This window comes from Alternaria rosae (genome assembly GCF_020736505.1).
Source record: "Alternaria rosae strain MPI-PUGE-AT-0040 chromosome Unknown BKA58scaffold_3, whole genome shotgun sequence".
NCBI lineage: Eukaryota > Fungi > Ascomycota > Dothideomycetes > Pleosporales > Pleosporaceae > Alternaria > Alternaria rosae.
In genome coordinates, this window is record NW_025763572.1 from 1,439,298 (window position 1) to 1,463,583 (window position 24,286).

At 51.8% G+C, this 24,286-nt stretch overlaps 11 protein-coding genes across 11 annotated transcripts; 4 read left to right on the top strand and 7 right to left on the bottom strand.

The window, feature by feature from the left end:
- Nucleotides 1-90: 90 nt before the first annotated feature.
- On the top strand, nucleotides 91-792 carry BKA58DRAFT_437553 (uncharacterized protein; the record flags this gene model as incomplete). The annotated part of the gene is made up of 3 exons (XM_046173500.1): nucleotides 91-551; nucleotides 636-705; nucleotides 763-792. The coding sequence occupies 3 exons, from the start codon at nucleotides 91-93 to the stop codon at nucleotides 790-792; spliced, it is 561 nt and encodes a 186-aa protein (XP_046027554.1).
- Nucleotides 793-1,209: 417 nt separating this feature from the next.
- BKA58DRAFT_310586 (quinon protein alcohol dehydrogenase-like superfamily) lies at nucleotides 1,210-2,362 on the bottom strand (the record flags this gene model as incomplete). The annotated part of the gene is made up of 4 exons (XM_046167295.1): nucleotides 1,210-1,656; nucleotides 1,708-2,203; nucleotides 2,262-2,283; nucleotides 2,341-2,362. 4 exons carry the CDS (start codon nucleotides 2,360-2,362, stop codon nucleotides 1,210-1,212), a joined length of 987 nt encoding a protein of 328 aa, XP_046027555.1.
- Nucleotides 2,363-2,665: 303 nt separating this feature from the next.
- On the bottom strand, nucleotides 2,666-4,709 carry BKA58DRAFT_380087 (FMN-dependent dehydrogenase). Its single transcript, XM_046169871.1, has 3 exons — nucleotides 4,227-4,709; nucleotides 3,256-4,170; nucleotides 2,666-3,202 (listed from the first exon to the last, which is right to left on the bottom strand). The coding sequence occupies exons 1-3, from the start codon at nucleotides 4,336-4,338 to the stop codon at nucleotides 2,913-2,915; spliced, it is 1,317 nt and encodes a 438-aa protein (XP_046027556.1). The 5' UTR covers nucleotides 4,339-4,709; the 3' UTR covers nucleotides 2,666-2,912.
- A 282-nt stretch (nucleotides 4,710-4,991) lies between these two features.
- BKA58DRAFT_124660 (phosphatase 2C-domain-containing protein) lies at nucleotides 4,992-7,350 on the bottom strand. The gene is made up of 7 exons (XM_046164240.1): nucleotides 6,962-7,350; nucleotides 6,513-6,819; nucleotides 6,385-6,455; nucleotides 6,250-6,334; nucleotides 5,997-6,203; nucleotides 5,685-5,945; nucleotides 4,992-5,616 (listed from the first exon to the last, which is right to left on the bottom strand). Exons 1-7 carry the CDS (start codon nucleotides 6,995-6,997, stop codon nucleotides 5,222-5,224), a joined length of 1,362 nt encoding a protein of 453 aa, XP_046027557.1. The 5' UTR covers nucleotides 6,998-7,350; the 3' UTR covers nucleotides 4,992-5,221.
- Nucleotides 7,351-8,564: 1,214 nt separating this feature from the next.
- BKA58DRAFT_428038 (uncharacterized protein) lies at nucleotides 8,565-11,024 on the top strand. The gene is made up of 3 exons (XM_046173003.1): nucleotides 8,565-8,968; nucleotides 9,015-10,058; nucleotides 10,114-11,024. Exons 1-3 carry the CDS (start codon nucleotides 8,606-8,608, stop codon nucleotides 10,789-10,791), a joined length of 2,085 nt encoding a protein of 694 aa, XP_046027558.1. The 5' UTR covers nucleotides 8,565-8,605; the 3' UTR covers nucleotides 10,792-11,024.
- Nucleotide 11,025: 1 nt separating this feature from the next.
- On the top strand, nucleotides 11,026-11,854 carry BKA58DRAFT_419091 (uncharacterized protein). Its single transcript, XM_046172698.1, has 2 exons — nucleotides 11,026-11,439; nucleotides 11,511-11,854. Exons 1-2 carry the CDS (start codon nucleotides 11,106-11,108, stop codon nucleotides 11,840-11,842), a joined length of 666 nt encoding a protein of 221 aa, XP_046027559.1. The 5' UTR covers nucleotides 11,026-11,105; the 3' UTR covers nucleotides 11,843-11,854.
- A 1,136-nt stretch (nucleotides 11,855-12,990) lies between these two features.
- Nucleotides 12,991-13,776, bottom strand: BKA58DRAFT_124706 (uncharacterized protein). Its single transcript, XM_046164241.1, has 2 exons — nucleotides 13,632-13,776; nucleotides 12,991-13,575 (listed from the first exon to the last, which is right to left on the bottom strand). Exon 2 carries the CDS (start codon nucleotides 13,522-13,524, stop codon nucleotides 13,039-13,041), a length of 486 nt encoding a protein of 161 aa, XP_046027560.1. The 5' UTR covers nucleotides 13,525-13,575; nucleotides 13,632-13,776; the 3' UTR covers nucleotides 12,991-13,038.
- A 140-nt stretch (nucleotides 13,777-13,916) lies between these two features.
- BKA58DRAFT_124711 (uncharacterized protein) lies at nucleotides 13,917-14,841 on the top strand. The gene has a single exon (XM_046164242.1). The coding sequence runs from the start codon at nucleotides 13,966-13,968 to the stop codon at nucleotides 14,797-14,799; it is 834 nt and encodes a 277-aa protein (XP_046027561.1). The 5' UTR covers nucleotides 13,917-13,965; the 3' UTR covers nucleotides 14,800-14,841.
- Nucleotides 14,842-16,387: 1,546 nt separating this feature from the next.
- On the bottom strand, nucleotides 16,388-18,194 carry BKA58DRAFT_124727 (FAD binding domain-containing protein). The gene is made up of 3 exons (XM_046164243.1): nucleotides 17,772-18,194; nucleotides 16,628-17,709; nucleotides 16,388-16,575 (listed from the first exon to the last, which is right to left on the bottom strand). Exons 1-3 carry the CDS (start codon nucleotides 17,976-17,978, stop codon nucleotides 16,443-16,445), a joined length of 1,422 nt encoding a protein of 473 aa, XP_046027562.1. The 5' UTR covers nucleotides 17,979-18,194; the 3' UTR covers nucleotides 16,388-16,442.
- A 564-nt stretch (nucleotides 18,195-18,758) lies between these two features.
- BKA58DRAFT_409908 (uncharacterized protein) lies at nucleotides 18,759-20,160 on the bottom strand (the record flags this gene model as incomplete). Its single annotated transcript, XM_046172181.1, has 7 exons — nucleotides 18,759-18,865; nucleotides 18,914-19,245; nucleotides 19,301-19,419; nucleotides 19,478-19,732; nucleotides 19,781-19,872; nucleotides 19,922-19,958; nucleotides 20,014-20,160. 7 exons carry the CDS (start codon nucleotides 20,158-20,160, stop codon nucleotides 18,759-18,761), a joined length of 1,089 nt encoding a protein of 362 aa, XP_046027563.1.
- Nucleotides 20,161-21,811: 1,651 nt separating this feature from the next.
- Nucleotides 21,812-24,211, bottom strand: BKA58DRAFT_357009 (putative FRE ferric reductase-like transmembrane component). Its single transcript, XM_046168673.1, has 2 exons — nucleotides 23,160-24,211; nucleotides 21,812-23,086 (listed from the first exon to the last, which is right to left on the bottom strand). The coding sequence occupies exons 1-2, from the start codon at nucleotides 23,892-23,894 to the stop codon at nucleotides 21,920-21,922; spliced, it is 1,902 nt and encodes a 633-aa protein (XP_046027564.1). The 5' UTR covers nucleotides 23,895-24,211; the 3' UTR covers nucleotides 21,812-21,919.
- Between the last annotated feature and the right edge of the window lie 75 nt (nucleotides 24,212-24,286).

The following is a 24,286-nucleotide window of genomic DNA, read 5'->3' on the forward strand; positions in this document are numbered from 1 at the left end:
ACCCTCCCCGACATATTTCTTGTTCTTCAGACTCGTACGCTCTCACTTATTCAGAAAGCTATACTATACCACAGCTACAACCACGCAACCATGAAACCTACGTTCTTCCTCCTCACGACCCTCAGCGCTTTGGTAGTCGCTGTTCCAGTCCACGCCTCAAGCCCCCTTCCTCCCCTCCCCACAGCCTTCTTCCCTGACCATGGCTTTGGCTCCGGCTCCGGCCAAATGGTAGACAACATGCTTCCCGACAACAACCTCCCAGATGGCGGCACCGGTTCCTCTTTTCCTCGGAAAATCGGCAAACGCGCCCTTGCCAACGCAGTTCCTGATAAACACGACTCGTCTACGTACTACGACGCAGCCGCCGAGAAAGAAGCAGAAGAGCTGGCTCTCGTACTAGACGCTGCGAGCGACAACGTGGCGGAAGATGAGAGTGCCGACACCAACGTCAACGTGAAGAGGGGACAGGGAATGGAAAGCAAAAGTGTGGAGGGCTGTAAGAGGAAGTCTAAGCCGGCAGAGTGTGTGAAGTGCGAGAAGGAGTGGGAGATGTACGTTTTGTCCCGTCCACCTCACAATTTCTGCAATTGTCGTGTGGGTACAATGTTGAGCTCGATGCTAACGGTGTAATGTAGGCACGTGTCGTGTTTATGCGAGAAGAACGTTAGTATAGATACGTGCGTACAGAGTAAGATTGAGAATTATGTAAGCTGAAGGTTTCGGGGCGTGCGGAGACGATCGAAGAAACTAACATACTGGTAGGACGCTTGCGCGAAGAAGGAGTGCCCATAAGCTGAGATAGGTCTGTGCAACTGGTATCCACTTCAAGAGGAGAGTCAGCGGACGCGAATTGAATCTGCCTCAAGATTGTTATACCTATGTCAGCGGGCGTTGAGAGTTCGTAGTGGGAATTTCCATTTTCAGATTCGTTGATCTGTCTGCTATAACACATTTTCCAGGCGTATCGTCGCTTTTGCGTCGATGCGAAACTTTGATGACCTTGGTGACCCGTTCCCGCATCCATATTAGAAGCTACCTCATTCGCCGTAAACGCCAAAGTGTCATTAACTCATTACCCTTCCATCTCCTCGTGCCAAAACGCCAACGCTGATGCAGATGCCGGAATCCTTTTGTCACTCGTCCTTCGCACGCTAGGGTGATCGCGGGTATCATTTTATGCTAATCGGTCATGCGTAGAATGTGAACCTCCTAGTTGCCAACGGCCGTATCGTTGAGCGCGACACAGACAGCACCACGGTGATGTCCGTTGTACTGCCTGATGATGCTCTGGCTACCGAGCTCCCACAGCCTCGCATAGTGGTCGGAGCAGCTAGTAACGAGGTAGGCGCTATCGGCTGAGAAGGCACAATCCCAGACCCACCTCTGATGACCATGTAGCGTAGTCTCCAGAGGGAAGGCAGCTGGATCACGCTCGCTAGCTGCCGGCAGGTTGTCGGTGGGCGTAACGTTGTGGGGAGCGGTAGGATCGACGGACCAGATGCGCGCTGTGTGATCGGCGGAGCAGGTGGCTAGATGACGGACGTCGGGGGAGAGGAGAACGCGGGTGATGTAAGTTGTGTGAGCCACGAACTTGCAGATGGGGAGGATCGAGGTGGTATCGCTGCGCTGAATCATACGCCAAACGTAGACGTTGCCCTAACATGCGGTGTTAGCAAAGGGTTGATACTTTCATCTGGCTAGACTCACGGCGTTGTTGCCTGCGCAGACCATGCTTCCGTCGCTTGCAACTGTGACGCTAGCCACGCTGACATCGTCCTCTGGAATGAGCTGGTGAGAGCACTTATTCTCTCCCAGGTCCCAGATCCTCACGTTACCACCGCGGTCGCAGCTGATGAGCTCTCCCTGATTTGGATGAATGACGACATCGTTGACTGGAACACCGTGAGTGTAGTTGCGCTGAACATTGCCTGATCGCGTGTCCCAGATCTTGACCGTGCCATCTTCAGACGATGTGACAAGCCACTTGGACTCGCAGTGGAACGCGACACCGGTGATGTTGGAGGTGTGACCGTCGAAGGTGAGGATCGCATTGGGGTTCGTGGACTTGATATCGTAAAGCTTAACCGTGTGGTGACCGGCGGCGGCGAGGTATCGCTTGTCGGGCGAGATGCAAAGGCGGTTGACTTGGGAGTCTGGGTGCGGGATAGTCCGGGAGCATATACCGGAGAGCGCTTCCCAGAATCTAGAGTCCTCGGAGTCAGTACGAATGGCTGCCAATGGCGCGTAAGACGCGTGCGAACCTAATGGTATGGTCGTAACCGGCTGGTATTGAACGTTAGTCGTTTGTCTGCTACATGTGGGGGAGATAGCTCAACGTACCTGTGCATAGAATGACCGACATCTTGATTACAGGGTCTCTTTCTAGTTACAAATTAGGGATGAACTTTTGTGTATACCGGAAACCCTTAGTAGTACAATCAATGCGACGGTGTTAGTATGCGCGACAACTGCAGAACATGACGCGCGCGAAGTTGCGATCACGATTGGAGAGCTTTGCGCGTTGAGGGGAGTTGGAGTTGGTCTTGTTCGGGAGTGCTTGGGCCACTTTCAGCCCTATGGCGGTCAGCCTATAGCGGCCTAGCGCTATGTAAGCCCCAGGGCTCCTCATAAGTGAATAGTGAATCGTGATAGTGTTCGTACGAAAGTCACACTTGTCAGGCGGGTTAGGCGGCTGATGTAGAAGTTATGCTCTAGTGCCTTCGCAAAAGCCAGAGTTGAGTGCTGTGCCGTATAAACATAAAACACAAGGTAGAAAGCAAGAACAACATATCTAGGCGGTGGGAAACTTGATGTGCATACATTATCGAGGAATGATTCAAGTGCGTGTCTATATCGGATCCAGCTTCGCGAGGACTTGGTAACTAGCCGTATCATTCAAGGACCTCAAGGACCTACAACTTACTAGTTGTATGCATAAGCGGATAACTCTTCGGCCCACTCTCCAGCGCATCTTTCGTAATCTCTCCGACGTGCTTGAACCCTCCAACATTCATCAAGATGTCAAGGTCAGCTAGGAGACCGCGCATAACATGGTCAACTCCCGTCTCGCCCATGATCGAAAGGCCCCAGATCCACAGACGGCCAACGAATACGAATTTCGCGCCCAGAGCGAGCGCTTTGAAGACGTCGGATGCGGAACGGACGCCAGAGTCGAACATGATGTAAATTTTGTCGCCAACAGCTGAAGAGTTTGTTAGCTATGCAGTAACGAGAGATAGCACACATTGGACGTACCATCAACGATCTTCTCAAGAGCGTCAAGACTTGCAACTGCGCCGTCGACTTGTCTTCCAGCGTGGTTGCTGACTACGATGCCATCGAAGCCCAGATCAACAGCCTTCTTCGCATCGTCCACACTCTGGATACCCTTCAGAGAGAACGGCTTGCCACCACTAAGCTCCTTCCATAGTTTCATCGCCCAGACAGCCTTCTCCCACGTATGCGCGCGTCCATGCCATACGTTATCGATCCAAAGCGCACCAACTTCGTTGGGCTGTGTCTTGGGGTCAATGCCCTTTTCCTTGAGCCTTTTCTGGAAGACGGGGTCTGTAAGGCCCAGATCTGCACCAAGCCCATGGTAGAAGGCGTAATTTGAATTTGCGACATCGTCGTGTCGCCATCCAAGCTGCCAAGTGTCAAGCGTTAGGATGCAGGCTGTGAAGCCGCTGTCCACCGCACGTTGGAGGAGCGATCGAGTAAGCTCGTCATCGTGCGGCATGTAGAGCTGGAAGAATCTCACCCCCTTCTCGCCGCCACCGGCAGCGGTGCCTGTGTCGCCTTGTCCTTTCCTCACACCCTCATCGTTGGCACGGCCTACGTCCTCTATGCTCTGTGAGCCTGCTGTCGAGAGACAGTAAGGGAGTCCCAAAGCGCCCGCGGCTCTTGCTACGGGTAGCTCGCCCTCTGGGTTGTAGATCTTATTGATACCAACAGGCGCAAATCCAATCGGCGCAGGAACTTTGTGTCCAAAAATCTCGGTCGCAGTGTCGCGCTGGTTGGTATCTACCAGCATACGCGGAATAATTCGATGTCGGTAGAACGCTTGTCTGTTTACGGTATGGGTGTGCGATTGGCCGGCATTTGAAGACGCGTAGAACCAGCCACCTTGGCTGAGTTTCTCTTTTGCTAATTCTTCGAGTTTGCCCGGTTCTATGTACAGTACATCAGCTTTGCGCGATAGTGCTATGAACGTGAAGCATACCTACCTGTGTTGAACACTGGTACTTCGCCCTCGTTAGACTTCCAAAAGTTCTTTCGCTGAAACAATGCGTACTGCTGCGTGGTTCGGGCCTTTTGGTTGGGATTTACAGGGTCCATGATGCAAGTGGCCAGTCAGGTACCACTTCGGAGCAATTGGGGAAGGAACTCGATTATGGATTTTGAAGGGAATGAAGGAGCTTCTCTGTCTTTTGAATCAAGGAGAGGCGTCGAGATTGCGCTTAGCCATGTATCACCGGTACTCTCGGATCCACGCCATAATCGTGACGCTTGCACAGCTGTCGCAAACTATGACGAAAGGTGATGCTACTCGGACTGGACCCTGAACACCAAGCTTATCTCCGGACTCGCGGACGGCAATGCGAACGGCAATTGCATGTAGCATGGCTGGAACGCAGACCTCGCTATCGATCGATACACTTGATTTTGAGTCACCTTCCTAAGATCAGAGTGTATTCGTGTCCGTTGACGATGACTGTCAAGATGACACCCAGATTAGGTGCACGCCGGAAATCAACCTAAGAGCGGGAGAGTGGGGCATCTGAAAGCTTGTTTGCCAGCAATGAGTAGACGCATAAAGGCAAGGAACTCGGCGCCGTCTGATGCAACACGCATTCTGCTATACCATGGAACGCGGCTTATAGAAGTGATGTCATAAGGGCACTGCATACGCTTCCAATTTAGACACAGACGAAGGACATAGTAAGCACCATCTTGATAAAACCATTGTATCATGAGCAAAGTGATAGCTAGGTAAAGTGGAAGGCAAAGGCCGAGCCCGCCAGGTATCATTTCGTAAACCTGCCCGCTTGCGATCCATGAGGCTCGTTTCCATGACCCGTCGTTTGATTCTACAGGAAACCAACGTACCCATCGTCGCTTGCAAAACATCCATAAGAGAGACATTGCATATCATCATGCATCGAAACTGAACCCTTCGAGCCAAACATCATTAATCGTGGCCAAGTCAAGTGGGGACAAGCTATTTCTCGCTCGTCTTGGTTGTGCCTGCCTCAGGCTTCTTGTCGGTCTGGGACTCGGGAGCATCGGACTTCTCCGTCTGTACAGATGAGGGCGACTCGGTCACTTGAACTTTACTCTCGTGCTGAGGGCCTGGCGTGCCTTCGCGATCCTCACGAGACTTGGCGTTGGCGTCCTGGTTGTACTTGTTGACTTGCGAATCCAGATCCTTGTCTTCGTCTTCGTTATCGAACATCTCGCCGTCATTGTCTCCAGTTGAGACTTCGGTACCGTCGCCGAGAAGGATGATGCGGCCGCCGTTGCCGTTGTTCGGCCGGAATCGACTGTCCAAGTCCATGTCGATGTCATCAGGGGAATCGTCAATGCGATGGTGAACGCCGGGACCGCGGAACTCGGCTACACAATTATATTAGAACTGAACTACTCGCTCTCTGAGGCGGACTTGGCTGGATCTTCTGACTTGCCGTACTCTGGCGGCGCACATGGACCCTCTCCATTCGCAACCCGCTTTGCGATGTCCTCGTACCACTGCTCCTTCGTCCTTCCTTGTAGGAGACCAATGACAGTCATGGTCATGTTGTCACAGCCAACACCTCCCGTGTCGCTGTTTGAAGCCAGACAGTTATCCATCATGTTCTCGCAAATGGAGGCAAGATCCTGCTTTGCGACAATTCCGCGCCTAACGAACTCGACGACGGCTTGAGAAGACTGGCAATCCCAGATACCTGTATGGAGTCAATAAGAGCGCACAAGCATAGCAGGTTGTAGTTTCTTACCATCGCAGGCGACGATCAAGAACTCGTCATCTTGGTTGATATCATGTATCTCAACATCCGGGAAGGCAGTAACTATCTGCTGCTCGGGAGGAAGGTCGGCGCTCTTCTTGAACTCAAAGTCACCTATCGCGCGCGATAGAGCCAGGTTGCCGTTGACACGGCCAAAGTCGACGAAGCCACCTGCGGCTTGGATACGTGCCTTCTCAGCTAATAGATGTCAGTGCTGCTTGCCTTTATAATATATGTTTCTTACCCTCATTCTGCGGCTTGTGGTCGAAAGAGAGCGGCTTAGCCCTTCCCTTGACGCCTAGGACAGTACGCGAGTCACCTGCGTTGGCCTATTGATGTGAGAGTTGGCCAAGGAATGTTATAGGGGTCAACGTACGACGTAGATCTTGTCTTTGGAAAGGACGGCAACTGACGCAGTGCAGCCAGATACCTCCTCTTCGTACTTGGGATCTGTTCGCGTGAGTCAGCCACTTGTTGACTAAAGAGAGGGTGCCCTGGGAACCATACCACTCAAGATGGCGCGGTCCGTGGCGAGGAAACCATCTTGTAGAGCCTTCTTGATGTCGCCCTCTTTGAAAGCCTCCTGTTTCGCGACAATTTGGTGCAGCTGCTCGCCAGCATACAGGGCCACCTTGTCACCACCGTGTCCGTCGTATACGCCGAAGAAGGCGAGTCGCTTGTCGTTGCCAGTGGGTTTGCCTGCTTCTCCTGCAAAGTCTAGTACGGTGGCATGCGCGTCCTCCATGCTGATCCGCCAGCCCTGCATCGACGACACGCCGTAGATGAGTGACTCGCCATCGCCGTTTTCGGATTTCTGTGCAAGCAATGTATTAGCGTCGTGTTAATGTGAAGGATGACCTGCGCGGCCGTGCAGCTCAATGCAGGCGACTGTTGCCAAATAGAGCGAGGAGTAGCGCAGGTGCGGGGGCGGGGGGCCAGCATTGGGAGGCAATTACCTTGTCGACGACGGGTTCTGAGAGTGTCTGACCCATGTTGTCCGGTGCCTAGAAGGACCTGTGGGAGTAGACGAGGGGAAGTCTGAGGTTGATCGCGAGTCTCCCTAGGGGCATAGAATTCCAAACTGCGCTGTTGGTGTGTGGGGGGATTTCAGATGTGGCTAGGCGCAGGGGCGACTGTGTAAGTGGCCGGTCTCGTGTGGTGGGCGTAGTGTAGGTCCTTAGGAAGAGGACAGGAGAAAAGAATTGCGTGCTCTAGCTCGCGGGGGTAAACAGGCCGGATGGTGTTGTAGGCAAAGAGTGACGCTGCTCTACCTGTCAGGCCGGGCCCGTGCGGGCTAGTGGGTGTGGCTAGGTCGAGGCCAGAAGCGATGACGCCGCGCATTTTCTGCAGTCCCGTTTCCCCCACCAGCTCCTGTCGCTGTGGATTGCTGCCTCCTTACTGGAATACGCGCTCAGATTGCCAGTGGCTGCCTTGTCGTGCATCTTTCTGGGCGGTGCTCTGCTAAGGCGAGGCAGCCGGCGCCTAGATGCCCGCTTACTTGTGCAAGAGCTCGCGTGCCACGCACAAAGCCGTGAGCACCCCTATCAGCGTCTCAACAGCAGCCGCCGCCTGGCCTCGATGCACTGGAGCTGATCGGCCTTTCTGACTGAGGCATAGCTCCACCACTCGACATAAGAAGCCCTCTTCCTCAAGTTGTACCTGTCTCGCATCAAGCGCTCTGAATGTGTGTCGTCTGTTCTACACAACTATGCTGAATCCCAAAAGATCGTGCATATATCCAGAGTTTGGATGTAGTAGTACAGTTCGGAAACAACTAGCTTTACTGTACATGAACTTGGTCCCGTGAACGCGATAGAAACGGCAACACTTGCTCAGCCGCGTTGCGGCGCGACATTTCCCAGGGTCCAGATTCCGTGTCGGGCTCTGATGATGCACTACGACGGATTAGTACTACCCGACCGATTGGCACGCAAGGTGTTCCTTCCTCCTACACAACACTCACGAAACTCGCGATATACGTTCCGCCGTAGCGCGAGACAGGAGCTATGAGCAGCCAAAGCGCGGCCCTTTGTTTACTGCGGCACCATACTATGGCTGCGTATGAGCAGCTGCGTGGGTAACTGGGAACACAAGATACGTGTGCAACGTGGTCCTGAAACTCCCCATATATTATTCATGGCAAAGCTAGAACGCGGACTCTTGATCTGAGCTGCCGAGGTCCTTTTGATACAGTGCAGCAACACCAAACATCTGAAATACTTTCATGGCACTGACTCAGTGTTGCTTCTGTGAGAAGGGCGTGCCGCCGGAGGACCCCGGTACCCCAGAAACCCCAAATGTTCTTTGAATCTGCACTAAAAGCCCCACGATGAGGGCGACAGCGCAAACGACAGAACTCCGTGTCGCCAACTTCCTTCGCCATCTGCTCGGGGCATTGGCTTCGGCACTTTCATGAGATTATCTATCAGAAGCGCAGGTATAAGCCGTCGCACGGTCCGGATCGTGGTGTCATCGCCGAATACGGCCTAGTCAAAATCTGAACCTCGGCTGTCCGAGGTAGCGCAAGATCGACATCCTACTTAATCATCATTCCAAACACACTCTCTGCCCATCATCTCCATCATCAATCTATTATCACAATGAAGCCAACACCGGACTGGGTCAAACAATTGAAGCCTTCGGGCATTCAAGGCCACGAATTGCTCAAGGCTGAACGCGAAAACTCCAATGTGCCCGTCCAGGAGCTCGAAGTCCTCCTACATACTCAAGATGTCATCGACAGGAGGAACAAGATTCTTGACATTCTCAAGTCAGAGAAGGTCTTCGACAAGTCGCAGAACTACTTCATGGGAAGAATCGACAGGTTCGAGAGGGCGCTCGCGAGGGAGAAGAGACTCAGAATCCTGAAGAAGCAACACAATTGGTCTTTTGACGAGTTCCGGACTGCTACAGAGCTCGTTGGTGAACCAGGACCATACGGACTCCATGACTCTATGTTCAAGGTACGCGCCATGTTCTGTCTCTGCGCGACTTCTACTCACTATACAGGTTACACTTGAAGGCCAGGGTACGCCGGAGCAGCAGGAAAGGTGGCTTACCAAAGCCAACGACTACAAGATCATCGGATGCTATGCTCAAACTGAGCTTGGCCATGGTTCTAATGTCCGAGGACTTGAAACAACCGCAACTTGGAACAAGGACGACAAGACCTTCACCATACACTCCCCACATCTGACCGCCAGCAAATGGTGGATTGGGTCACTGGGTCGCACAGCTAACCACGCTGTCGTCATGGCTCAACTCATCATCGATGGCAAATCATACGGGCCGACTCCATTCTGCGTCCAGATCCGTGATCTGAAGACACATGAGCCGCTCGACAACATCCACATCGGAGATATCGGTCCCAAATTCGGGTACAACACCATGGACAACGGCTTCCTTCTGTTTAACCACGTCAAGATCCCTCACATCAGCATGCTGGCTCGTTACACATTCGTTGACCCCAGCACGAACAAGTTCGGACGCCGTGGCGCGCCTTCCCTCGTCTATGGAACCCTCACATGGGTTCGATCGACTATCGTCATGCAAGCCGGTAGTGTGCTGGCTCGCGGCGTTACTATCGCAACCCGTTATTGTGCTGTGCGACGGCAATTCCAGGATCGGGACGCTCCCGCTGGTGAGGCTGAGACTGCTGTTCTCAACTACACCATGGTGCAGATTCGGTTACTTCCTCTTCTTGCCGCTACCTTTGCTTTACATTTCACTGGAAAGTCGATGATGGACATGTACCAGGAGAACCAGAAGAGGATCGCCCAGGGCACCGCTACCAACGCACCAAGCAAGCGCGGAGCTGGGCCAGAGGAGGTGCAATCTGGCAGTGACATGTTGGCAGACCTGCACGCTTCTTCGTGTGCTTTGAAGTCTCTTAGCAGTTCGATTGCAGCAGAGGGTCTCGAGGTCTGCCGACGAGCCTGTGGTGGCCACGGCTACTCAAGCTTCAGCGGTATCGGGCCGTGGTACTCCGACTACCTGCCCACTACCACATGGGAGGGCGACAACTACATGTTGACCCAGCAAGTCGCGCGATATGTAAGTCTATTTATCCCATTTAATTGTGATCAGTCCTTACTGACCTGTACTCTAGATGCTCAAGTCCGCCCGTTCCGTACTCAAGGGAGAAAAGCCGACGAACGACACAACTCAGATTCTTTCCCAATTCCATGCACGTCGCGACATTGGCTGCGCATTCGACGTTATTGGCGACGACGACGATCTAGTCAATGCCTTCGCTTGGCGCGTTTCGTTCCTTACCTTCGAAGCCAGCAAGCACCGCGATGAGCAGAAAAAGCCCTGGAACGACCTGCTCGTTGACTTTTACCGCCTCAGCAAGGCCCACGCACAGTATATGGTCGTAAAGAACAACCTGTCTGCGCTCAGGAACATCGAGAAGGCGGGCAAGGTTGACAAGAACATTGTCGACGTGCTGATGAAGCTGTTCCGTCTCTTCGCTCTGCACACACTTGAGCAGGAGGGCTCCGAGTTCTACGCCTCCGGCGCATGCAGCAAGCACCAGATTTCACTGGCGAGGACCAACACTGTCATGAACCTGCTCAAGGAAATCCGCCCGCACGCTGTCAGGCTTGTGGATGCCTGGGGCTTTGACGACTGGGTCTTGGACAGCAGTCTGGGCCGCGCAGACGGCAAGGTCTACGAGGATATGTTCTACAGGGCCAGCGAGCTTAACCCTCTCAACGACATCACTGTGGACCCATATCCGGATAGCGATGTTTTGTTCAAGCGCATTGAGAAGAGCAAGTTGTAGGAGACCATGTCTTTATATATATGTAATTGTATTTGAATAGAGCAGCGAACTTGATGTTAAAGGAGTCTGATGTCGTGTAGCCATCGAAATTGTGTTTTGTTGTAGTGCATGTGCGTATAATGAGTAGGCCGAGAGGTAGCCAACGGGTAATCTGATCCGGGAAGTGGAGACACGGCATGCGCTTACCCTCGATGGTCTATTTAGTAACTGCGTATGAACATATCTTCATCCAACCCCATAGCGTTTTCCCTCAAAACCCTCTCAAATTTTACTCATCCTAACCCTCGTCACCTGAATACGTCCCTTCTCCCAATATGGCATCCTCAGAGCAGGCCCCAGGCGCTGGTGTTCTCCTCGCTTTTCTGAAACCCACGTCAACCGGAAGCAACGATGCACAACAGAATGACAAGCTCGCTCTCCTACCCACGACCATAACAGGCAATGTTCTCGGCATCAAAACGGCAACGCAATACAAAGCCGCAAATGCAGAATACGACAAACAGCATCTCTTCGTCTGCGAAACAGAAGAGCTGGCACGAGTGAATGCAAAGCAAATGTTGAAGGTTCTAGAAGCAGAGAATGTAGGCGGAGATTGGGATGTTAGGGCGTACTCTGAAGTCCAGGTTTTTGGTCCGAAGAAGAGTGGTGGTATGTCTGCACGCTTTATCTCAAGGAGAGACCGAGATGAGAGGTGCTATTTGCTGACCTCTACCTTGTAGAAGCTGCTGGCACCATCATGATAGCACTCATGCAACCCTCGCCCACCGGTGCCGAGGATCTGGATGCTTGGTACCGCGAAGAGCATAACCAGCAAACGTCTGAGCAACCAGGTTGGCTACGCACATGTCGTTATTCACTTGTCTCGCAACATTCTGGTTCTTCCGATGAGGGCGGGAAGAACCAAGAGCTGTCATTCCTAGCTATTCATCAATTCGGGGAGGGCGAGCAGCTGGGAGACACGGTCAAGGCTTTTGAGCCGATTAGCGAGTGGACTATGAAGGTTATGAAAGATGCGGTGGGGATTGACGCTGCGATTTATCGGAGGAGGTGAATGCGTGGGAGGGAAAGTTGGCAGTGGGGTAGATTGAATTTGATCCCACTAGAGAAATGTTTATCCTTGGACTTCTCAAACCATTATTTTTAATATGATATACCGGATAAGTACACGGTAGGGGTCCACAGACTCACACTTCCACCAGATCTCAACTCCATTTTGTCTGCTGGCTGGTCGGTGCTGTGTGCTGGGTTTATCGTCGAGCACTGGAAGCTCTGAGGCCGTGTTATTCTCAACGTCGATGACGCCGAGCTCTGCTGCGCTCCGCTCCGGAGCCCGAGTCCTAATCCATATCAGGCAGGCTTGATTCCAGTGTAATTCCACATTTCGCAAGCCGTATTTCCACAACCTTGTTCTGACGGGCAGCATTGTCTCGGAATGGGCCCGTCAGAGCCCCTCATGGAGAAGGTAACGGATGAGCCTCATCCAGCCGCGGAAAGTACCGCTTAATAAAGCAGGAGTAACGTTCCTCGTTCCATGCGAGGGAATTAAGATAGAGACCTGGCCGCAAAAGACCAAATTCTTCGATCCTAATAGCCGTGATGGATTCACAGACTGCCGCCCCTAAATGATGAAGCGCTGTTGGGAGATCGTAGTAACATCGAAAGTTGAAGGTACGGTCTTTGTAGATAGAATCCTTCGCCTCGTTGCGTATCGTTTGGCAAGAGAATAGAAGGTTGAAGGCTGCGCGGAAGTGACGGCTATGTACTAGAGATTGCGAACGGCGAGAGTTCGTGGGGTATATGACTTTGCTGTCGAAGGCTTAGTCGTAGACTATGGGTCGGAGTTCCGTGGATAGGTCAAGGAATGGAAGGGCTGCTGGTCGATCTGAACGCTAGGGTACTGTCAGTAGAAGTGTATAGCTCACTGCGGCGAATAACCTACATCTCAGTGCTTCTACTCATGTCGCTTTTACGGCTCCATGTTCGAGGGCTTCATATCGATGAGGAAGGGTAACATGGGCGGTGGCGCTTTGTGTCGTCGGGTCCACCAGATTGGAAGTCATTTTGAGGTGTTTTTGTTGAGCGGGAATGTCTAGAATAATACATCCAGCAAAGCAGACTCTCTGATGATTAGTTTATTGGAGTCATGAATTAGTTCCGCTAGTTGGCGCACTGACTTGGGCCCAGGGCAGGCATTCACTGAGTGGTAGAGACGATGATCCACCGTTCCATTCGGTCGTGCAGAAGAGCTCACGTCCTACTAAATATGACCTCGAGGTTGTTATGTCCAAAATACAGTCGTAGTGCTCTCACAGCCAAGTCAGGGCTCATACTGAGTAGCCCGAATATAGAAGTCTGTTGGATATGCACCCGCCGTAGGGAAGGCAACAAATGCCTATAGTTGGTGCTAGAAGGTGCGCCCTGTTGGAGCCCTATAGCTAGACGTTTTGCGAGCCTCGGTTCTACTTTGATAGCTCTTATTGCTTGGCAGATGTCGGGTCCTAGTTCGTACGCGGCCGCCATGCAGTTATAGTAGAGTGTGAGGTCAAAGGTAATCAGCTCGTTGAAGGTAGGAGTCGCTTCTTCTCTGATGTGTCTACAGGTCATCAGAAGAGAGATGATTTGCTGGTATCTTGGAATCCCGTTACGTCGCAGGAGATATGTGCCTCCAAGTAGATCAGTGGATTTTGGTTGCACATGGATAGTCTCGTTGGTGAACGCATGCTCATAAATCATAACTCGAATCTCGGCTGGCAGACGAAGAAAAGGTGGTGTGTAAGGAGTATCCTGATCACTTTCAATCGTAAGCCTAATATTTATACAGCTTAGCACGGCTTACATACACTGTATTGATTTGACGGTGGCCATGTGTAGCGAGGCTCAAGCGACCCAGACTTTCAGTTACATCGTCGTTCATGATGTACTGATCACAAAGAGAAAGAACGTTTCTTTAATCTTTTTCCGATATAAAGTCGCGGTGGCAAAGATTAATGTACGTGTGTGATGAAAGATCAGATGGTCGAGAGAGATGGATGGGCGGCACAGTCGGCGATAAGCTAGCGTCGTTTGGTACCTCCGGCGGCGCGTCTTGAGATTTTTGGCGCGTCTAATTTTCGTCATCGCAGTCGCGCGTGGACCGCACGACTCTTGACTATTGCACGTCCCTCGTTGTTCATAATGGGGAATCCAAAGCGCATGAGTGAGATGTTCGCATCATCGGCCGAGAAAGACGCCAACACCGCGACCGTGGCTGCGAGTCCGCCGTACTCGAGCGAAGGACCTACCCTTCCTATCATTGGGACACCCGAGGACGCACCGACAGCTGGCAAGAAGCGAAAGGCGCATGACAAGATTAATGGCTCAGTCTCGAAGAAGCCATCGCAACCACCATCTCCTCCCACGATCCACCCATCACTCTACGAGCCATGGACACGGCTGCCTACCGAACTACGTAAGCTCCTCGAAACCCAGAAGCGCATGCGAGCCACACAAAACATCGTACCGGTCGTCTTCTCGAAGAACCAGAACATCAGGTCTGGTATCAACAGGCTAAAGACATACTTGGGCGCATACAAAGATGCAGCGTCTACAATCGAAATGCCGGATGCTTTGAAAGAGGACGATGTGATCATAGCCGTTTCTGCGCAAGGTGAGGGCACAACAAAATTAGTAGGCATTGTCGACATGGTTCGGCGGATTGTAGCGCCGAGTGGTGAAGAGGACGATAACCATGGGAAGGAGAAGGCATGGTGGATGTATACAATGCTCACGAGTGTCGAGGTCGACCGAGAGATCAAAACTCCAAGGCCGATGGACAAGGGTGCCGCGGACGTCGAAAAGATACAGAGCACACAAGACAATGAGGACCTGTCGAATGAGAACAACACGGTAAAGAGGAGGAAAGTACCCGTGATGACAGTTTGGATGACGAAGAAGCGAATAGCCGTGTTCGGGAATGTCTTTGGAGAGCAGACATTTGCTGTGAAGCTGCTATCCCAAGACTCTGATTGAATGCCACACGATGAATCAATCGAAACTCGGAGAAGCCGCTTGCGCTGCGGATATGCCACCGTCAGATCTTTGGACGACCTCAACTCACTCCGTCCAGGACAATCGATTTACGTGCCTGCCCGCCTCGCCCTCTTTGAACCGACCGCATATAGCATATCCCACAGCGGGCCCGCCAACCGCCAACTGGAAGGCAGCGCCCTCTGCATCTTTCATTTGAAATCGCCGACGGTTCTCCGGCTCCATCCTATCGTACAAATTGTTCATCGCAGCATCTAAACCAGGGAGACCCAAGACCGCATCACCGCCAGAGTACGTGTAAACCGCATTGCCCACCCATATCCGTGGAACGGGCGTGTTCAGGGGATAGGCGAGGCTCACGAGAACGAGACTGTATGGATTATCTGCCGAATTCGCTGCCATAACAGTAGGAGAAAGATACTCGTGGGGAAAGAATTGCTGCCGACAATGCAACTTACAGGCAACGACATGCGTATTAGCACACGCCTCATGACTTAGTCACACCAGCTCAGCAAACTCGGAAATGGCATCTAATTGGTATCAGTTTATCAATACGATCTGCTTATCAACCTCCACTCTACTCTGTCCAAATCACGCACCCGATGGCGGCCGAGGTGTACACAGGGTCTACCGACCTTAGACTCAAAGCATTTGTCCTAATGACGCTAACTCGTCCCATGCCTTCCTCTCCCACCTCCTCTCCCTGGCAGGGTGAGCCACTCGGGGTGTGGGCATACGAGCCTCCATCGGCCAACATACTCCGACTTCGGATGATTCAACTTCGAGACTCCATGCGTGCTGCCGGCGACGTCTCAGCTGCAATAGCTACCATCACTCCAGGAACCCAGAAGCTGGTAAACCGAGGGCCGGCTAGCGACAATGAGCCGCCTTTCCATTTCGGTATTTCAGCTGGGGTGGAGGTGAAGGATGGGATACAGTACGAGAGGCTGTACTGGGTTGAGCTGGCAGATTATCACGCCGATATGTGAGGTTTGTGGGGCCACGTGCATGTATCTCGTGAAGACACCTTGTGACCTTCAACATCGCGCGAGAATCCAATCCATCACCTAGGGCAAACATTATCTCAATCTCGATAAGAACATGAAGTACCCCAAGCCATCCCAACACACAACCGACATGCCCTCACGCATCATCCCCGTAACCGACACTCCCCTCCCATATCCCCCATCACCAAAACCTCCACGCCCGTCCATAAGCCAATACGTCCTGATGCGCACTAATTCTTCCGTCTGGCCTCTTCAGATGGTTCCACAGCATTCATGGGTCGGCAACGCGATCCAAGTCTTTGATTACTGGAGTAGAGTGAAAGATGCAATGAATAGAGCAGAGACCGACGCAGGTTTGCGGGGTTGTTCTACGCGTAGGGTGAATGCGATGTACTCGATGGACGATGGGTATGAGGACTGGAACTCGAATTCGACAGCTGGGCTGGTGGAGGGATACAATGGGGTGTGGGACTTGTGGTGGGTTAGAGAGGTTGAGTTCGGGGGATGATAAACGGATGAATGGTTAATGGCACGCATGTTTGGTTGGGAACTCTAGGGATTCATAGCAGGTTTTGTTTGCATAGCTTTTGTTGGAAAGCTAGTGAAGGTTACCATCACTTATGGTTTTATCGGGAACCACTGACTGAACACTCCCTTCGGGTCGTATTTCTTCTTGAGTGATTTCAGCTTGGGAAGACTGGATCCGTAGATAGCGGTGTTGGTCTCATCGCCAAAGGCGAAGTTGGCATAGCTGCGCATCTTGTGAGCACTAGTTCGTTTCGATCGTGGCACTGGAAACTTACGTGGGATCATTTTTGGGATCATCGCTCCTTGTCCAGAGCGCCCTGACCTTGTTTCCGAATTCCAAGGCCTCGGTATCGAGGCCAGCATCATCATACCACGGTATGACAATAGCCTGCGAGAACGCATCCCTCCTGAGTGCCTCATTCATTGCTGCCGAGCCAACGGGTGCCGACATGGCCTTGGTCAAGTTATATCGCTCGATTAGGACGGCCGAGTTTGGACCTTTGGCCTGGAAGCCTTTGTAAAGCTCCCAGATCTCGGGCCACTTCTGTGCGTTCATGCCCGTAATAGTGGAGCTGTACGAGGGCTTGCGACCACCGCGAGTGCAAAAGCCAATGTTGGCATCATTCCAGTGGTCGTACGTAGCGATAGCGCTGGACTCAGAAATGGGGCCAATGTCGTAGAAAGGGGCGAAGGCTTCGCGGCCTGTTTCGTTCGTGCCTTTACGAAGTAAACCAGTGACGAGGATGGAAGGCTCGTTGAGTGGTTCCCCACTAGAGGTCAGTACAAGGTATACTCGTTGTTTGGGCGTAAGAGGAAGATCTTCAACCGCTTGCGCAACCTGCTCGAGCTTGTCGGGTGAAAAGAAGAGGTTGTTGATATATGCTGTGCGATCCTCTTCAGTGGCTGGCGTTGCCTTGACGGTTGCTGAAACGACGATTCCGAAATTGGGTCCTGCCCCCCGAAGTGCCCAGAACAGTTCCGGATGAGACGTGGCTGACGCGGTAAGTATTTCGCCTGATGCAATGATTACTTGCATGGAGATGATGTTGTCGACTCCGAATCCGACCTCGCCCATGAGATTGCCATAACCGCCACCGAGCATGGCCCCCAGAGCGCCAACGCAGTTGCAATTTCCAGTAATTATCAGTGCACCTGCAGCATTCGCTGCTGCAATCGTGTCTCCGATACTTGCACCGCCCCCGATAGTGGCGGTCTTCTTGTCTGCAGCGACAACGACTTTGTTGAGATTGGCAAGGTCGATCAGAACACCCCATTTCCCTAAGCTGAAAGTCTTTCCCCACCCGATGCCGCCATTCTGCGCAAGGAACGGTATCCCAGCTTTCGTACAGTATTTGACCTTTTGGTTGAATTAGCACTGAAGATCCGTTGTACCGGCAATTTGGTCGAGGCTGAACCTACTATTTTTGCCACATCTTTGTCATTCTGCACGCGGACGACTACCGATGGAATGGGTGCATTGTAATCACTCCAACGTGCTCGAACCTCTACGTTGACCGAAGACGGCGACGACACCAAAGTCTCCAGATCCTTGGCAACGTCCGTCTGTCGTACAGCAAGTGCAGAAACCGCCACTGCAATAGAAATCAGTAATGACAAGACTCTCATGTTAACGGTACCAAGCGAATAGGTAACGGCCCAACGTGCTTTTTAATTGATATCAAACTTTCTCGGCCACCTGCATGGTGGCAGAGAATGCTCGGACCACAGTTTGTCAAGTGTGTAAGGCGAGTGGTTTGTCGTCCCGGTAGAAAACTCTAGTCGACAAACGGGATGCAGCCAGCGTCCCTGCATGCTAAATCCGCGCTGGGTTAGGTATAGTCACCGAAGCGGTTATCTGCCGTACTCGTTCGCAATCGACCCGGTTACCGCGGGCGCAGCCGCATTCGGTTATATGTCCTCCGACGGCCCCATGCGAGTCGGTGCTCAGCGGCCCCAGGACCCGTGCGTTACCCTAAAGTGCACCAGCACAATGTTTCCATGCATGACTTTCGCAAGAGTTCAGCGAGCCATGTTGATAGCATGACGTGGGCCATGTTCCTTAGGCGGTTCCATCCTTGTGCACGTGGGTTGGATTCCAGGTAGCATCGAACCACCATCGAAAGATTCGGAAGGTGACAGCGCCGCAGGAACAGGGTCTCTGTGAAGTGCTGCCGGTGGTATGCAAGATATATTTTGCCGATGAACTTGGCACTCGGCAGTATTTTGCGAAAAGGATGCCAATCCAATCAAAAACAATGCACATGTTACGCCAATAGCCTGGAGACTACCTTGAGCAACCTGTTCTGAGACATAAACCGAGCGGAGTATTGTAGGATTTGCGGTTCAAAATGCTAATACCGGCGCTTCTTATTTGCAACTAGGTAGATGCCCTGCGTGGCAAAATATTTATCCCAACGTCTGATGAATCGTGATTTCCTTCGTGATACCGCGCTTGCCTAGCGTTGAGGCGTCTTCGGGAGGCGTAGAAGGAGCTTCAGACCGTGCCGTCAGCTCTGCATAGCATTAGTGGAGCACTTCACGGGGCGCCATGTATTACGTACCGATCTCGTCAATCTCCTGGTATGGGTTGCGTACTAACTTGCCGCTAAACGTAGTGCTTCTCCCGGTACCGTTCAGCGCGGATGAGCCAAAACCGTGACCTGATGATCCGTATCCGTAGCTCGAGCCAGTTTGTGTTGCTTCCCGAGGATAGAAGTAAAACCAAATGGGCCGGAGCGTGGGCAAACAGGCGCAAACAACGCCCAAAGATAGTTCAATGTTGGTCCAAAAGAACACCGGTGCTGTGTAATAAATGACGTCGTCGGGATGCTTCAGATATTCGCCGGCGATCGAGTAAGTCGCCACAACCCGTGTAATGCTGACAGCACATACTCTGTGCGACTCAGTTGTCTTGAACACAACGACGTACGAGACGAAGAAAGACTTACGCAGCTCCAAGTGAAAGCATTACGATTACAGCTAGCTTCTTCTTGGCCTCCATTCTGACGCTCAAAACCATCGGGATAGGAAGAATAAGGATGACAATGTCTGCAAAGACACCCGTGTACTGGTAAAATGGTCAGCCTGGAATCGAAGTCGTTATGCTGAGTGAGACAGTAGCTTACAAGTAGGGCCAAGAACATTGGCACGGTTTCAACACAACTATTTCCATAGTACGGTTCAATGAATACCGTTATGGGGTAACAGGTGAACAGATGCGAGAACGTAAAGCTGACGGTCCAACCTATGACGTATGCAAGCACGCAGTATACCACGATGCGAAACTTTCGTACGTCAAAGATGTTCTTGTATAATACCAAAATCGACGATTTGACGAGACCTAGTCCAATAATGGAGATCATGTTCAGAGCAAACTTCGTCTAGAGACATTAGCAATCGTACTGCTACCGGCGGCTAGACCTACTTACTTGTTCAAAAAATATTAATCCGGGATCATCCATAATGGGCTGGCCTTTCTCGTCCAGTGGTTGATGAGACCCCAAGTAGCCATGTATTGCGGCTATCAACTGGCGTAAGTTTCCAAGCTGCCTTCCAATCGAAACACTTACTAGCTAACTGTAAGGAACAACAAGCTATAGACACAGCCTATCAAAATTCAATCAGATGATGAAGTACATACTGAACCGATCAAAGCTCTTACCAAAGCAGCAACCGTAAGAAAATCGTCCCAACCCACCCGCTTGGCGATCCGTTTGGCCCATAAACGCAAACAAACGAAAACGAATGGCAGTACCATGAAAGCTACTGCCAGGGAGACCATCATGCTTTTGGAGTAGTTGTGATACATTTTGACTGTCGTTCCAGAGTACTGTTGGTGCAAGAGACAAATAGCCGTTCGACGGCCAACGAATACTCTACATTGGACGATGCAGATAGGCGAAATATAGGCTGCACCAAGCAACATTGCGCTTCTGGTCCTCTCTTCTCATTTGGCCGACATATCGACAGCGTATCACATCCTAGGGACCCCATGGCTTGCTCCTCGTCATATGTAACCTACGAACCAACCACATGAATTTTCCGAGCTTGGCAGGTCTCCAGTAAACACCCTGTAGATACCACAGCACCGAGGGTGCCACGCTGAGCCTGTCCCGAGACTGACTAGGGTGAGGTAAGGCTGAGAGATTGAATCACCTATCAGACAACTCATGAGTTTGAAGTTCACCCGAAATTCCCCAAGACTCTGACATCCCAGTGCCATGAGCACTTCCACAGTGATCCGACCAATGTAACTTTTGGCTAGCGGGTCGATGCGTCCTGATACGTCAACATAGAATGTTTGGTGCCCACAGCTTCAGGCTGAAACTTATACTCTTCGCATGTCAACAGGTGGGAGACAAACTCACGCCCGATGGATGCTCAGCTCCCAACTCGAAGATCACTTGGAGTATCTAGCTACCCCGGTAGTAAACCGGCAAGCTTGCATTGTTGTTCTCTTCAAGCCGAGAGCCGTGGGGGTGTAGCTGGCCTGTTCCAAACAGGGGTTCGCCGCTCGGGTGAACCTTTTAGGACGGCAGAAGCCGCGCTGCTAAGCCACGGGATGTGCAATGACCCGCTATTATAAGACAGCCTCGGTCAGATCCCATGCGAATTAAAGCTGCGTCGATTTTTCGTCTTTCGGTCGATGCGACGTTCTACAGACGCCAGCCGCGAAGACATGGTAAGTCCTAGACGCTCTTGCAACTTCGTCGTCTCAGAATAGGCATCTTACACTGCGTCGCGTGCAGTGACTGTTGCCCCTCAATATGCTCGTTGAGTTTGCTCCTGTTGCTTCGAGTCATCAATGTCGTCGGAGGCTTACTTCCGATTGCCGTGCATGCAAGTCCTATCACGTAGGATCTGGTCTAAAGCCACTTGCACGCTATAGTCCGAGGTGCGGCCGCTTTATGAACTCACCTACAAGGATGAAATATTAAATGGTACCATCCTCGACAACATGCATGGAGGTACTAGTGCGAAACGGGACTGATACTCGTTTTGACGTCGGCAAGCTGTTTGAGTGACCGGAACGACATCTCTGCCGTGTTTGGTTGACTTCCCGTGGACCTGTCGTGGCCCATTGACGCAATCTCAGAAGACAGCTCAGCCAGTCCTAAGCTGATCGCACGGCGTGTGCATGCTCGACATGTTGTACCATCTCTCGAACGGTACTAATATTGGAATAAGAAGCGATAGTAACACCTGATTGCTTCTTTGTGATTCTTGGTGTATGACGCGTACTGAGGAACGGTGGGAATATATGGGTTACCCGGTTGGCCGCAACATCGTTGCTGAAAATCGGTTGTATGCATGGATCGCATGACCGTGAGGTTCCTGAAACTGGCAGTGGTGGGCCATCTGTTTGTCTGTAGAGAGTTACGGGGGGCGGGAGGCTCGCAGTGTCCTCTGGGAATTCTTGGGCAAAGCCAATCAGGGTGATTTAGCGCAGTGCATTACATCATTGTGATCAATTCACGATAATACTACCCTATGCGACTTCCACTCGCAGACGGTTCTCGATGCACATCGACTCGCTCTAAATCCTCTGTCTTCTCTTGTCCTGACGCTTAGGCCCACGAAAAGTGTTCCATATGCAGATATACATCCCGCTTTCCATCCTTCATGCCACCAATCTGCGCACGAGCAACAGCGTTCGACACATCGCTTTGCATACTCAACGGGCCGCATACTAGCACAGACGTACTTTCGCGACCGTACTCTGCTGCGTCGGCGACGACGGCTAGTAGGTCCGGTCGTTGCGATACATGCTTAGGGGTGAGCGCAGACCAGAGGGTGTTTGATGCGGCTTCCTCCGAGCGGCGTACATTTGTCCCTGAGCCAACGCTCCCATTCGACACTTCAGACTTCTCTTCTACTTTTTCGGGGCTTGTGAGCGTACTATCATGCTTCTCGTTACCGGTGTAGTAGATGTCCACGTTCAATCCGTCACAACAACATCCGCTCAGCTTATTCGCTAATAGCTCGATGACGGCCTGCTCGAACCAATCTCTAGTCAATAAATCTCTGGTCGCCAGTATCACTCGCATCGTCGCTTGTGTGTTGACATCTCCGTCGCCGTCGCGATGCGTGTCTGCTGCGCGAACTGCAGCCTGATGCTCACTCTGCCGCAGGAACGCTTCGATTAGCGGTAAAAGCCAGCCAGCACCAGATCCACCAGCAATAGCCACAATACTTTGGCTCGCAGCAACCCTGCGCATGTTTATGCCACTATAAGGGCCATCGAGCAGCACTTTGAGACTCATATCAGGATGTTGCCGAGCGTGCGTTGCCAAGCGCGCTGTAAAACCTCCCTGTGGTCGAATAAAGAAGACGAGTTCGTTCATGCGAGAGTGAGTCGTTCCTGGAAGAGAGCATGCCGTAAAAGGGTGTGTAGTCATTCCGTGTACACCTAGGCCAAAGACTCTGATGAAGTAGTGTTGACCCACTTTCCAGCTGCCGTTCATCGGGATCGAAATCTTGACAAAGTCGTTGGATACTATGCTGACCGCAGCCGTTTTGATGCCATACTGGAAAAATATGCGCATATGGCTATGGAGCCAACACAAAGTATAGATGACGCCTGTTGCGATGAAGTAATCCCAAGACGACAGCCGAAAGTCGCAATGGAGAAAGAAGAACAATACGAAAACCAAGGCCGCGATGAAATGAGTTGCTTTGAAGAACTCATAGCTGATGTTTCGAAGGTAGGAAATGGAGGCAAATGTTAGCCAGGCCTGGACGCTCATTAGCTTTTCTCTGGTCATAGTCTTAATTCCACATGGGAGGGAAAGAGGCCTGGTCACGAACCTGCGAAATGAGGGCGACGACCCCGGTCCAATAACACACGTCCGTATGCCACTCACTCTCCATAGATCCTTTCCATACGTTGAACACGATGAAGGGGAATGTATGTATCAGAGCGAGCACAAAGCATGCATAGCTGATCCATCGATGAAACAATTGCAGCTTCTCATGCGATACTCCTGTCAACATTGTAATCATATTACTCTTCGTCGAAGTCGCCATGATGAAGGGTAGACAGGCGAGCGACATCCATCCTGTTCTTGTGGCGATCGGGGGTGAACCTCCGAATGAGATAGGAGGACTCTTCTGGTTCGGCCAATAGTAGGGTCGCGGACCGAGTGTCATGCAAGCGAAGAACACTGTGCCTATCGCCCCAAGTATGAGGATACCGAGTGGTGCGGAATTCCAGTTCAAAGACCTGATGCGACAGGAACGGTAGGCGAAGTAGCGAAAGACGGCAAGCAGTTGTCGCACAGCCTTGATCTTTGGGGGAGGTTTTCGTATGAGCTTCGAGATGAGGAAAGGTATGGCAAAGAGAACGATAGTTGCCATGAAGAATGCGATTGTCGGGAGCGCGTATCGATGATCGGCTTCATACCAAAATCTCCAGTACCCTTGCTGCCATTCACAAAGCGTGGCGCTTTTGAGACTGCAGGTGTATTTTCGAGAGGAATGCAGCATAACGGGTTGCGTGAGCCATGGCACACTCTCACTGTGCATGGAATCCATCGACATCATGGTCCAACTGTCGCGTTGTTCGTCCGCAAGGTAGTAGCTTGGTTCAGTCTCAAAGTCGTCAGTCGGACGGTGGGTCGAGGGTTGCAGTGTTTATTAGTTCGAGGAAACCATATCAACCCAATTGCTTTCGTCATCTGCTATGCTTACGACGCGCATGTTTCGATGTTACATAGGAGTTGGAACACTGCAGTGGGGCCTATAAGAAGGCAGAAGAGTGTACTTCAGGGTGCTTATTCGCAGATAATTGCTCACATCGCCGTGTGCTAGAGCAAATTCATTGTCTATGATTGCGTCTTCGGGAGCGGGAATAAGGGATGCGACTCGTGGCTGACACCGGAGGCGCATCGACGTTGTTGTTGCCCGGTTAAAGGAAGGGTTGACACACGCTATTG

Coding starts and splice junctions, on each gene's coding strand:
- BKA58DRAFT_419091 (XM_046172698.1), top strand. CDS start 11,106: ATGGCATCCTCAGAGCAGGCCCCAGGCGCTGGTGTTCTCCTCGCTTTT. Junction 11,440..11,510: donor TGGTCCGAAGAAGAGTGGTG/GTATGTCTGCAC, acceptor TCTACCTTGTAG/AAGCTGCTGGCACCATCATG.
- BKA58DRAFT_124711 (XM_046164242.1), top strand. CDS start 13,966: ATGGGGAATCCAAAGCGCATGAGTGAGATGTTCGCATCATCGGCCGAG.
- BKA58DRAFT_124660 (XM_046164240.1), bottom strand. CDS start 6,997: ATGGGTCAGACACTCTCAGAACCCGTCGTCGACAAG. Junction 6,820..6,961: donor CAGAACCCGTCGTCGACAAG/GTAATTGCCTCC, acceptor TTGCTTGCACAG/AAATCCGAAAACGGCGATGG. Junction 6,204..6,249: donor CCACAAGCCGCAGAATGAGG/GTAAGAAACATA, acceptor GACATCTATTAG/CTGAGAAGGCACGTATCCAA.
- BKA58DRAFT_380087 (XM_046169871.1), bottom strand. CDS start 4,338: ATGGACCCTGTAAATCCCAACCAAAAGGCCCGAACCACGCAGCAGTAC. Junction 4,171..4,226: donor AGTACCAGTGTTCAACACAG/GTAGGTATGCTT, acceptor TACTGTACATAG/AACCGGGCAAACTCGAAGAA. Junction 3,203..3,255: donor TCTTGAGAAGATCGTTGATG/GTACGTCCAATG, acceptor CAAACTCTTCAG/CTGTTGGCGACAAAATTTAC.
- BKA58DRAFT_428038 (XM_046173003.1), top strand. CDS start 8,606: ATGAAGCCAACACCGGACTGGGTCAAACAATTGAAGCCTTCGGGCATT. Junction 8,969..9,014: donor TCCATGACTCTATGTTCAAG/GTACGCGCCATG, acceptor CTCACTATACAG/GTTACACTTGAAGGCCAGGG. Junction 10,059..10,113: donor CCCAGCAAGTCGCGCGATAT/GTAAGTCTATTT, acceptor CCTGTACTCTAG/ATGCTCAAGTCCGCCCGTTC.
- BKA58DRAFT_124727 (XM_046164243.1), bottom strand. CDS start 17,978: ATGAGAGTCTTGTCATTACTGATTTCTATTGCAGTGGCGGTTTCTGCA. Junction 17,710..17,771: donor ACAAAGATGTGGCAAAAATA/GTAGGTTCAGCC, acceptor TTCAACCAAAAG/GTCAAATACTGTACGAAAGC. Junction 16,576..16,627: donor GATCCCAAAAATGATCCCAC/GTAAGTTTCCAG, acceptor CAAGATGCGCAG/CTATGCCAACTTCGCCTTTG.
- BKA58DRAFT_357009 (XM_046168673.1), bottom strand. CDS start 23,894: ATGATGTCGATGGATTCCATGCACAGTGAGAGTGTGCCATGGCTCACG. Junction 23,087..23,159: donor TCGTCGCCCTCATTTCGCAG/GTTCGTGACCAG, acceptor ATGAGCGTCCAG/GCCTGGCTAACATTTGCCTC.
- BKA58DRAFT_124706 (XM_046164241.1), bottom strand. CDS start 13,524: ATGATTTATGAGCATGCGTTCACCAACGAGACTATCCATGTGCAACCA.